The following is a 12,944-nucleotide window of genomic DNA, read 5'->3' as shown; positions in this document are numbered from 1 at the left end:
GAGTTGGTGGGATGTGACCTGATTACGGAGGTCTCAGAAGCAGAGAACTTGAGAGTTGATCTTGCAGGCAGCAAAGAGCCAGTCAGCCAGGGAAGAAGGTGATGCACACTGTAGCATGACTGACCTGCCATGGGGCACAAGATGACCTGGGGGAGGCAGGAAGCCCTTGCACTCTAAGGGGCCTCTGTCCATGGGGTGCCCCCATGGCGCCCCCCCATGGCGGGAAGGGGGGGTAGGATGGGCAGTGCAGGGAGGGCACCACTGCCCGCAGTCCCTGGGACCTCTGCTCTCCAAGTGAGGGAGCCTGTCTTTCCCTCCTCTCAAGAGTTCAAAGCCTCCTCCCCTGGGCACCGAGAGACCAGCTAGGCCAGTGCTTGAGCAAAGGTAGAAGCCAAAACCGATTAAAAGAGTGAAATCTGGGGGCACCTGGGTGGCTCAGTGGGTTAAAGCCTCTGCCTTCAGCTCAGGTCATGGTCCCAGGTCCGGGGATCAAGCCCCGCATCAGGCTCTCTGCTCAGCAGGGAGCCTGCTTCCACCTCTCTCTCTGTCTGCCTGCCTCTCTGCCTACTTGTGATCTCTGCCTGTCAAATCAATAAATAAAATCTTTAAAAAAAAAAAAAAAAGAGTGAAGTCTGTATGCCCAGCTCACGAAACGGGCTCTTCAATGTTCTTGAATATAAATTTTTTTTAAAAGATTTTATATATTTATTTGACAGACAGAGATCACAAGTAGGCAGAGAGGCAGAGAGAGAGGGGGAAGCAGGCTCCCTGCTGAGCAGAGAGCCCCATGTGGGGCTTGATCCCAGGACCCTGAGATCATGACCTGAGCTGAAGACAGAGGCTTAACCCACTGAGCCACTCAGGTGCCCCGAATATAAATGTTTCTTAATGACTATAACCCTCAGCTGGGAAGTTATCTTCTCCATTGTTTTTATTTGAGGCCAGCCGCCAGCAGCGGACTGAGCCGGGGCTGGGATGGCAGAGAGGGCGAGTGTTTGAGCTCAGGCCTCAGCTTCATATCCCAGGGCCTTGCTGAAGTGGCTGTGTGAGCAGGCCTCACGGAGCCCTGAGACCGGAGGTGCAGATGCCGTCCTCCCTTGGTGGTGGTGGGAGCTCAGCCTCTATATAGGTAGAGCTTCACTGAGCTAAACTGCAGAGGTTTGCTGGGTCCCAAGCACGTAGTAAGCGCTCATTAAATACTCCCCCATCATCATCCCACTGGCCATGTTGGGGGAGTGGTCAGAGTGTGGCATTTACTGAGTGCCTTCCACCGCGCCCTCTGTGGGACTCCCAGGAGCAGCAGTCCCCCTGTGGTGGCAGCTCAGGTGAGCCTGAAAAGCCCTCCTCTTAGAATGACTCAGACATCTCACCTGTGAGTGCCTGAGCGCTTCTGGAAGTTCTCACTACCGCTTCCTCCTCCTCTGCCTTGGGCCAATTCCTGCCAGTCCTGCCGTTCAGGCCATCTATTAGCCCAGGTCCCTAGAGCCGGGGCCTGGGGTGAGCCCCCAGATGACTTCAGCTGGGAAAACACACTGTGGGCTTGTTGGTGGTCGGGGACCGCTCACTCTGACGCTTCTTTTCACCTTCTTGACAGTACCTGAACCAGTTCGAGAACTGCTGTGGCCTGCGGGAAGGACCCATCCTCACCTTGCTGAGTGACATCGGTAAATCCCAGCCCTGGAGGTTGGGCCGTGCCCTCTGGGGAGAGTGTGTGGTGTGCCGTGAGTCCTGGTGGAGCACAGAGGGGAGCTATTTTGGTCCTCTGTTCCCTACAGAGGGTGGGGTGGAGGGGGCGCAGACGGAGTGGGAGGTCAACAGGGGACTAGTCAGGCAGGTGCTGAACTCAAATAGATTTCCCTTCCTTCCGGACTAAGTCATGAAGTGAATTATGGTGTATATAGAATAACAGATTTCCTTCCCATTAAAAAGCTCCACTCCCTATTTTCCTGGAATGGCCAGCAATGGAATAGGTTGTCATCTGAATGAATTTCGTCCCTTGGCAACTTATTTTTCCACTTCCATATTGGCAGTTCTTTTTCCAATTATAGGCATAGGAAAAATCGCTCCCATTTAATCCTTTGGTGCCATTACTGTCCTCAGGCAAAGGTGTCTGCCACTGTCTCTGAGAACATTGGGGAAAAGAGTGACCTCAGGTCATAGAGCTCAGATGCAGTCTTCTGGACCCTGGTGCTGGCTCTGGGAGGGAGCACGGAGGGCGATCGCCACCGGTCATCACATGGCCCCAGCTGAGACACAGATGATCAGACATGGGAGAGGGTCTGACCAAGCCTCCTTTTTTTTTTTTTTTTTTTAATCTCCAAGGTTGTTGGTACAAGTTGGTAGTTTAAGATTAAAGTTTAAAGTTATGCAAAGCTTACCACTGAGTGTTTGTCCCTAGACGTGGGAGCTGATACAGTTTTCATCCCTCTCCATTGCAGTCTCTTTGAAGCTGCATGCTTTTTTTCTTTTCGTTGCCTCAAACTTTTTTTTTAGGAAAATGTCAAGTGTGCAGAAAAGTTGAAAGAGTAGTACAGTGAAACCCACAATGGGATTCACCAGTCATGACCACTTTGCCACATTTATAAACCTGTGTTTTCCAACTCTGTCCTGGAAGGGTGGGTGGGCCTCCAGTCTCTCAAACACTTTGCCTCGTTAGTGTGGGTCTGCCTCTCCCTTACCCTGTGCCACCTCTCATAGAGGGTGGGCAAGAAGGAAATGAAGGTAGAGAGAGCAATGACATCAAGTTAGGATCCAAACAATCTGACACAGAAAATTCCATCTCCCTCTGTTTCCCATGTCTTTGTCCTCTGGATGGAGTGCACCGTGAGGACAAGTTGACATTGCACTGGTTCTATCTGACTTGAATGGTGTCCACCACTAGCTAGGCTGATTCCTGCATGAGTTGGCCTGGGTGGGTCTATGGAAGGGCCCTCTCTGTCTGCCTAGTGGGTCTAGCCCATAGGTTAAGAATCCTACCTGTTCTTCTGACGCTTTGCCACATAGCACGATAAGCCATTTTGCTTAGACAATACTTGTCTTGTTACCCCAGTGGCCAGATTACTCATTTATTCTCTGTTGAGTTCCATTAATGGCAGGTTAGTAGGTTGGGGAATATTCTTTTGCTCTTCATGGGAAACTTTATTATTATTATTTTTTAAATTTCTCTCTGGTTAGAGCTTTGAGTCATTTTTTAGAATGTTCTCCCAGATATTTTCCTTTCACTGATGAGATTATTTGTGCATTCAACAAATAGTTAAGAAAGTCTCAACTTTATTGGCTGGAGTACACAGACCTTTCTACTTCCTCTTACAACTTTTACTTCCTCAAGTGATTCTCTAATAATATTAATGGAGCTTCTACTGGTTGCGTCTTCTTTGGTCTGGGCACATTTTGTATCCAGTTACCATTGGCTGGTGTGCCAGATTTCATATCATGCACTGAAGTTGTAGATGTGTGTCTAAGTTGTACATAGGTCAGAGTAATGAATGCTGGTAAACTTCCAAGTGCGTATGTAGTTCCGCTTTCCCGTAGGTGAATGAACATTCAAATTCTTGAGGTCACTGAGTCCCTATCATTCCTCTTCGTGACCCTGAATTGGACATAATGCGGCCTTGAAGTACAGATACACTAGAATTAAATTCTTGAAGGCAGAGACTCGAGTCCTTGCTGGATCTCCATCATCTGCAATAGTGGCATCTTATGTGGCGGCTTCTCTGTAAATATCTGTCAAGTAAATGGCATAAATCCCAAAGGAAATTAAAGTAAGTAGGGACCTTATTTTAAAAAAAAATGGCCACAGTATAATTAACAGTCCCAGGTAAAATACTCCTCCTCCAGTTATTGGCATTGTGACTTTAGGCACATTACCTAGTTTTTAAGAACATCTTGGAACATTCTATATTAGCTGTAGAATAAGCTTGGCACTCGCCTCATTAGAATTGTTACGAGGATCAAATGAGGTAAGCCCAAAAGTGGCCAGCATGGTGTTTTCTGCTCTGAGCATCATGTGCAGTCAGCAAGTTTATTCCATTCTCATTTCCTTTCCCCTTGCTATTAATTTGGATTAATAGCATCCCTTTTGAAAAACCTCAGTCATCCTGATTTGGGATCTGGTAAGCCAGGCTGCTGGTTGCCTTGTTGAAACTTCCCTTCCTGGAAATGGTTACCCATCAGACATGTTCCTATGTCAGTCACTTTTTGGGGGGCAGTCACATCCCCCGGTGTTGTGGTTGTGGTGGAGGTGGTTGATAAGCCTGTATTTTACTTTCATTCCCATTTCTGACTTGTGTACAAGATTTATCAGATTTCTTTGTTTTGCAAGGATCTCACCACTCAGAGTTCAAAAGCTTTTCTTGGAGCTCATCTAACATAACTCTTTTGTATTTGGAAACATTTCCTGAGCATATTTTGTTCCAGTTTGTTCCAAGTGCTGGCCTCACGTTTCCGTTGTTGGAACTGCCACTGCTGTTCTCTCCTGGGGTGACTTCAGATAAGTGGCCGAGCCGCACCCTTGACCCTGGGTCCAGAGTCCATCGCCTTCTCCTCTGCCCTAAACCTGTTTTAATGTAGCCTCTTCTATGCCACTAACCTTACAGAGATGCCCACTGAGAGCAGCATCAAGATAATGGGCAGAAAAGATTTTTCCAATGAACTTTACATTGGCTAAGAAGATACTGCAGAGTACACAGGAGAAAATGAGCCATTGCTTGGTGAGCGTGTGCCAGGACAGACCCATTAGACAAATACTTTTTTTTTTTTTTTTAAGATTTTATTTATTTATTTGAGAGAGCAAGCAGGCACGAGCAGGACAGGGGGAAGGGCAGAAGGAGAGGGAGAAGCAGACTTCCCACCTGAGCAGGGCACCTGATGCTTAACCAACTGAATCACCCAGCTGCCCCTAGACAAATTCTCTTAACACTGATAAGAGATCCGGAGACAGGTCAGAAGCAGCCGGAAATGATCTGGATTTCCACATAGCCCTAAAATAGCTCAACAAAGTTATATCTAAGTGGACTCTATTTAAATGGTCTTCTTGCTCATTATCCTTTGGAAAATATTGGCGTGTGTGTCCTTCTGCTGGCAGAGGCACAAACTCCTCAGCACTCAAGGTCGAGGGACAGATGGATACACTCCGGAGGCCCATGTCTCCAATGTCTAATGGGGACCTGCCTGGGCCGTGGTCACATGGGCAGTTCGGTTGTGTGATCTCATGACCTTATCAGGTCTTAAGTCTGAGTTCGTCTTCCTTGATCCTCCAGATGGCCAGTTCACTGTGGGGACTGACCATCTTGTCCTCTGAACCTTCAGGAATCCCGCTCCCCATCTCATCTGTGCTGTATTCTCGGGGTCACCATCCTGGTCCCTATTGGAGCTGCTCCTCGCAGCAGCAGTACAGCAACATTAAAAAGCAGAGAGGGTTTCAAAGAGATCACAGGGCTCTAGGGAAGAGAACTTCACCCTATGAATCAGAGAAGTGACCACTCTATTTAGTATTTCTCTCTAACTGTGGATTTTATAACACAAGAGGATTACCTGATTTCAGAAATTCTGATCATTGGTATATAAAGTATGTTGGGAAGCATAAATGAACTTTACAATAATAAAAAAGAAGACAACTGGCTTTTGGTCCTGGCTTCTCCATGTTCCCAGCTCTGTCACCCTGGGCAAGGACCTTTTGGTCTCTTTTTTTTTTTTTTTTTTTAAAGATTTTATTTATTTATTTGACAGAGAGAGAGATCACAAGTAGGCAGAGAGGCAGGCAGAGAGAGAGGAGGAAGCAGGCTTCCTGCAGAGCAGAGAGCCCGATGTGGGGCTCGATCCCAGGACCCTGAGATCATGACCTGAGCCGAAGGCAGCGGCTTAATCCACTGAGCCACCCAGGCGCCCCCCTTTTGGTCTCTTTATCTCTTTGTTTCTTCTCTGTGGAAAACTCTGGTAACTTTCTGGGCCTACATGTCCTCAACTTTAAAATGAAGGGTTTGAGCTAGGTGGTCTCTAAGGCCCCTTCTAACTAAATATTCCATTTTTATTCTTCAGGAGGCTGGTTTTCAGAATGGGTGCCCCAGAATGTCTTTGACGCCCTCTCCACTGCCCCAGCCTGACTGCATGCCCGATGTCTCTCACCTCTCCCTTAAATGTGTCATCTTCCCCCAGAGTTTTGCCTAGATGCTTTCTGATCACTCCTGCTCCATCCCCTTTGTCCTTCTCTGCACCTGGACTGGCTGCCCACTGCTTTCCAGTATTCTTCTGCCAGGCTGTTCTCACGACATCTTAATCAACCGTATTCCCTCCAGAGTCTGTGTATTCAATCCTGAGCTCTGGCCTCAACTCCATACCCGTGTCTATATACTTCTCCCAAAGTCATTACCAAATGGAAGTCCTAGACGTCTTCCTTAAGCCAGATCCCTTACCAGCATCCCTTTCTTGTGTCACCAGCCCATCTTGCCATCGGCAGCCCAGACACGAATCTCATCTCTTGTAAACTGCCCTCTTCCTGCTCTGTACCCTCCCGATCAAAGGCTCCAGATCCTTTCAGCCCTCCTTCATGTCACATATCCCATTTTTCCTCTCTGTTCCCGCTGCCCACACTACTTCAGTGTCAGAGCAGATCACTGTCATGACCCCTCACCTGGCCTCCTTAGCCCCTTCGTACTCACCCATCTTTCATGCTTTTGAAGAGGACACTTTTGTCGTCATCCTTCAAGGCCAGACCTCTTCACCTCACACTGCTCTCAATCCATTGTCGCCAACTAAGCATCTGTATGGCTCTCAAAAGCCCCTGATCCTCAGCCATCCTGCTACCCTGCACTCATGGCCGCTCCCTTTAGAACCCTACTCCTGCACCTCCCCGATGACTCTCAGCCTTCCTGGCTTCCAGGACACAGCTTTAGACCTGCCCTGACCTGTCACTCACGGTGCTTCTCCTTCTCACGGCTTGCCTCAACCCTGCTGCCTCCTGCACTGTCTTGGTACTTGGTATCTCTGCTCTTGCCATGGGATCTCAGCCCGTGCTTGACAATGGAGACTGATTTCTGGTGGGGGAGCCGCTGGCCAGACTCTGCAGTGAGTGAAGAAAATGCCTTGGCTTCCGTGGCCCATTTTCCATGATACCTAGGAAGTACAAGTTACCTTATCAGTACTTGCTGAAAGAACGAGAATGGTTGTGCACTTTTCTCCAGCACTCGGTGTGACTGCCTTGTTACCTTGCTGATTAGTCCTAGGGGCTCTTTTAGCCAAGAAACCCTCAGCTGGATGAAATCTTTCTCCACTGTTCACACTTGGCCTTCTAGTAGGTTTTGTTTGGAAGGGCCAGTGACAGCAGAGTGACTGGCATATAGTAGTATTAAATGTAAAAAAAACAATTCAGCTGAATCAATTTTAAAGATCTTATTGGCTTTATTCAGTGATTCATGAATTGGGAAGCATCTGACCTAGCAAACAGAAAGGAGCTCTGAAGAGCTGTACGAAATGAAAGACTTTGATAGGCAGAAGGGGGCAGGACAGGGAAGTCACTAGCAAAGAACAGATTGTTTCAGATAAGATCACCTTTCTTTGGAGGATGGCAGGGGTCCCGTCAGGCAGATTACCCCATTAGTGCTGACCCAGTAATTCCAGACTAAGATTACATTCTTGGGAGAGGCTGAATCTATGGATAGGTTAGGTATTAAGTCTCGGTTTGGTGATGTGGGCTTAGCACAGGTGACTCCATTTTGGGCCTGTTCTCTATATTTTTTTTAACAATTCCTCCCTTTTGGTTAGACTTTCAGCTTAACCTAGAGATGTGATCAAATTCTAAGACATCAGCGCCTCTCCAGCTATTACTCTCAGGTTCTTACAGTTTTCTTGCTGAATCTCTGTGGTATTCACAGGTCACGACTTCAGGTTCTCATTTTTTCAATCAATAGCTCTCCTCGTTCCTTTTTTGACATTCCAGTCTTAGGCAGATCTTTGGTGGTTAGTGGCTATGAACATGCATTTAAAACTTTTTGAGGAAAATACAGTGCTCCAGGGAGATTACAATGATTATTATACATAGGGTGATTTCTAATGTCTAGAGTGTACTTCAAGCCATGGTCCCCAAGACCCATACCAAATCAAAATCAAAGACCGTGTTGAGGCCCTTTGTTAAGCCAGGTGGCTTAGTTCAGTGATTTTATGTAGCTGCCCCTGGGTCTGGATGCCATCTGGGTGGTGAGGAGGACCTGGAGTCCCTTCCAAGGAGATTCTAGGGCAATCTTTGTCTTTTTGATTCCAAATCAGAAGGCTGGAAGAAAAATTAGAAGTGTTAGTTTGGAGGACGCCTGGGTGGCTCAGTGGGTTAAGCCTCTGCCTTAAGCTCAGGTCATGATTTCAGGGTCCTGGGATCGAGGCCCACATTGAGCTTTCCATTGGCGGGGAGCCTGCTTCTCCCTCTCTGTCTCTGACTACTTGTGATCTCTCTCTGTCAAATAAATAAAATCTTAAAAAAAAAAGAAAAGAAAAAGAAATGTTAGTTGGGAGAGTCATCGCTAGATACTGGAAGAAATTCAGGATCCAGTTCAGTTTATGGGTATATAACAGAAGCTCAAAGAAAATTAACAGGATTAGAATCTAATATGTACGAAAGTGCAAACTGTTTTTCTTTACAGTTAACCCCCATTTTTAAATTAAAAATAATTGCAGCAAAACTAATTTGTTTTTTTTTTTAATTAAACTTGGCCTGATTACTTAGATAAATGCAACAAGAATAGTGATTGGTCATATAAGCTCCTTTTAAGACTGCTTTGTGGAACTTTTCATAAAGAATCAGATTGAACTCCTAATAGCCTCTGAGGCCAGGAAGCCACTCCAAGGACTTACCATCAGAATTTACCAGCAGTACCAATAATTGGGGTAAATTTCTCTCTTTGTAAGGTTCCCCCAAATACCCTGAGGTTTCTAGGCCTGCCAGGAAGTGACCTTTCTTACTCATCTGGTAAGGCTGCTAGGAACCCTTTATAAGCAAGGTACCAAGTGATTTTTCCCAGCAGTTCCTTAAACTGTCTGTCATATCTGAGTCTATACATATCGCTCTTAAATGTGACATTTCAGTCAAGTCCTCGGTAATATAGCCCATGTTTTTAATTTTGTTCTGTTACAAGGAGAACAGAGTCTTACTGAACTTACACAAATACCTAACTATTACCATGAAAAGAATGCTCAAGAGCTTCTGGATTCTGGAGGGATCAGGTAGGGAGAAAAAGGAAATGTTTCATTCATACTTTTGTTGCAAAGGTATGCTTTATCAAACTGCCATAAGTCATAGGTAGCTTAAAAAATTTGGAAAAACAAAACATTGAGGAACCTGCAGTGTCTCAAACAAAAAGTCATAATCCTCCTCCAGTCATCCAGTCATTTAATTAACATCTGTTTTGCCTGAATCCGGTTCTTGTGTTAGTTCTGGAAATTCTTACTGAGGACAATTGTATGATCTTAAAGTGATCAGAAACCTGTACTTGCCAAAGTTCTTTCCAAAGTACAAACCTGTTCTCTTTGAAGATGGAGCACTTGAGCAGAAACTCCTTCTTTCTTTCTTTCTTTTTTTTTTTAAAGATTTTATTTATTTATTTGAGAGAGAAAGAGTGAGAGAGAGTAAGAGCATGAGGGGGAGAAGGTCAGAGGGAGAAGTAGACTCCCCGCGGAGCTGGGAGCCCAGTGTAGAACTCCATTCCAGGACTCCGGGATCATGACCTGACTGTAGGCAGGCGCTTAACAAGCTAAGCCACCCAGGTGCCCGAAACACATCAGAAGAGCACCAGAGTAGAACAGTAATTCTCTGCAAGTGACAAAGACTTAAAAATTTGCATTGCTGAAGATCTAATGAGAGTTCATTTGATAAGGAAATTTAGTAATTTCTGTGATAAACAACATTTTAGGATAGTAACTGGAATTATTAAGGATAATTTTGTAGAACATGTAGATTTCCAGGCATTTCATACAGTTTCTGGAACATTTGCATACCCACACAAGTACAGAATAAAGCAAGCTTAGGATTTTCCCCGTTTGACAAAGCTTTCTATGTAATTTAACATAACAAATAAGCCCAATTAATTTTCCATACCCCTTTGTATGGAGAGAATAAATTTTTTGAGATGTTCCAGGAGCCCTCTGCTAAATGCCAGGTAGTTCAAGGTTAGAAAGACTTCATAGACCAAGAGTCTAAGAAAACGTTGTCCTTTTAACAGAGAGAAAACCAAATTCTAATTTTGTACCAGCTTATTTTTGATCTTAAAACTGTTTTTTTGTTCAAATAAATTCATTTTAATCTTAGCCAATTTGACCACACATAAAGTTCCTTTCCCAAGATTTCCTTTTTTACAAACCTTCTACGTCTTTTTTACATTCAGATTTTGTCCTGTGTTTTTCCTCTTTTCCATTCTGAAGTAAGTAGCCTCACTTTAGGAGAAAATGTCTTTTCCCTCAGTAAAAATGTCTCTCCGTTCCTCATACCTTCTCTTACCAAAAACCGTACCCTGCTTTCCTTGCGTACAGAGATGTTCCTCTTATTATTTCCAGTAGCTTTTTTTTTTTTTTTTAAAGATTTTATTTATTTATTTGACAGAGAGAAATCACAACAAGGCAGAGAGGCAGGCAGAGAGAGAGAGAGAGAGGGAAGCAGGCTCCCTGCTGAGCAGAGAGCCCGATGCGGGACTCGATCCCAGGACCCTGAGATCATGACCTGAGCCGAAGGCAGTGGCTTAACCCACTGAGCCACCCAGGCGCCCCTATTTCCAGTAGCTTTGATTACATATTATTTAGAATTTTTAACCTTTAGAAACTTTAGTTTCTAGTGAAAACTAACACATAAGCAATTGTGATCTGCCTGTTACACCAGTATTCATTACGTTGGCAAATGTATGAATATATTTAATAATTTTTAGAAGCATACACTTTTGTTTTGATGACCCAAGGAATCTTCATGAGACATTAGACAAAGTCGGCCTTCATTCTGTCATTTTTCCTGTTGACGATATAATATAGCTATCATATGTTCATATCATATTATTGTATAGATAATATTAGGTTATTTTAATTGTAAACCTATGTAGACTAAATGTATGTTGGCATTATATTTAATTCTGACAACACTGAAGACATGTCTATTTTGAGTCAACAAACTTAAATTAACTTTAATTCCGAATATTTTCCCAGAACATGTGAACCTGAAAGGCATTTGGGTTAATTTCTATTATATTTCTGAGAATTTTAGGAATACTTCATATAAATGCCTGTTTGTTTTTAAGCCAATTAAATAGAGCCCTTTTGCATATGAATTTTGGCAATACCGTTCAGAGGAAGAATGTACCACGTATCTGTGACACACCTATGTATAGGCACCTGTAAACATACAGGCACATGCCAACAGAGCCCTTATAGCTTTCACTTTAAAATTCTAGCAATAAGGGGCGCCTGGGTGGCTCAGTGGGTTAAAGCCTCTGCCTTCGGCTCAGGTTATGATCCCAGGGTTCTGGGATCGAGCCCCACATCGGGCTCTCTGCTCTGCGGACAGCCTGCTTCCTCCTCTCTCTCTGCCTGCCTCTCTGCCTACTTGTGATCTCTGTCTGTCAAATAAATAAATAAAATCTTTTAAAAAAAAATTCTAGCAATAAGATGGGTATGAGAATGCAAAACTCACTAGTTTATAAAAGCATTTGGATCCAAATCAGGTTTCTGGAAGATAAAATAAGGTTATCTACTTAGATGTCTAAAGCTTTTTCTACCAATATTTGTGGGGAAGACACTGAAGGTTTACAGTTGTCCTTAAAAGTAAATGTATGGAAGCTGCAGACCAGATTTGGAACAAGGAAGCCTCTACAGCAATTTGTATTTGTAAATAGCCTCCCCCCACTTTTTTCTTCAGTCCCAGGAATTGGGGAAGGTCTAGATGAGAGTTCCTGGAGACAACCAGGTAGAGCACTTATCTCTCAAAGGCTCAGGGAAAGAATGCAAGTTCCTTTAAGAAGTACTTTTGGGGGTGCTTGGGTGGCTCAGTCAATTAAGTGTCTGCCTTCGGCTTGGGTTGTGATTCTGGGGTCCTGGGATCAAGCCCCGTATCAGGCTCCAGGGAGCCTGCTTTTCCCTCTCCCTCTGCCACTCCCTCTGCTTATGCTCTCTCTCACTCTCTTTATGTCAAATAAATAAAATCTTTAAAAAATTAAAATTTTTTTTTTAAAAAGAAGTACTTAGGTTCCCTAAAGTCCGAATTTTCCCACTCCTTACAAAACTTCTGAGAAAACTACGGGAGGTTTTGGGATTGGTAAAAAGGACAGATGGGCTTTGAATTATTTTCAGAGCTACATTTCTGGTTTTGTAAAGATTTGTAAGGAAAGGACAGTTTCTCTTAATTTCTCAAGGAATTGGGCTGGAACTTAAATGATAGCATAGGCTGATCTCCCCATTTAAACTACGTTATCTTTAATTTGCTTTTTTTTATATCAAGAAAAAGATTTCTAATCGAAGTCAAAGCATTGCTGTGTTCTGGATTTGGAGCCATTTGTCTTTGGAATGTTTTAGCAAATCCTTCTACAAAGGCTTCAGAAACTTTTTACTTTCACTCTGGATACATGGTTTTATTTTCATTTAGGGGAGAAGGCCTTAAAAAAAAAATTCCTATCAGCCTCTGAGTATCAGCTTCCAATTTGGCCACCATGAGTTTATGACCTTTGATCTCAGGGTTGTAAGTTCAAGCCCCATGTTGGGTGTAGAGAGATTACTTTAAAAAAAAAAAAAAAAGTTCTTCCAAATATTTTGTCAAGTTGGAGCTGGAACAAACAGTAAATATTCCTGGCAGTATTGAACAATCCTTGGAATCAAGAGCCCTCCCCAGGGAGGATGCCAAAGATACTTTCTTTTTCTTTCTCTACTGGATGCTAGAGACAGATATCAGGAAGAGCTGACTCTCGTAAGAATTCTTAGTTTAGCTGGCT

At 44.1% G+C, this 12,944-nt stretch overlaps 1 protein-coding gene across 1 annotated transcript in view; it reads left to right on the top strand.

Annotated features, from left to right (window-relative positions):
• The window catches only part of IKBKB (inhibitor of nuclear factor kappa B kinase subunit beta), a 63,517-nt gene that overhangs the window by 17,091 nt on the left and 33,482 nt on the right, over positions 1-12,944 (top strand). Inside the window, exon 5 of the mRNA XM_045992120.1 lies at positions 1,595-1,664. Within this exon, the coding sequence (XP_045848076.1) occupies positions 1,595-1,664 (70 nt within the window). The remainder of the gene's footprint in view (positions 1-1,594; positions 1,665-12,944) is intronic.

This window comes from Meles meles, chromosome 2 (genome assembly GCF_922984935.1).
Source record: "Meles meles chromosome 2, mMelMel3.1 paternal haplotype, whole genome shotgun sequence".
In the NCBI taxonomy this organism is placed as follows: Eukaryota; Metazoa; Chordata; class Mammalia; order Carnivora; family Mustelidae; genus Meles; species Meles meles.
This window is presented reverse-complemented; position numbering and strand designations above follow the sequence as displayed.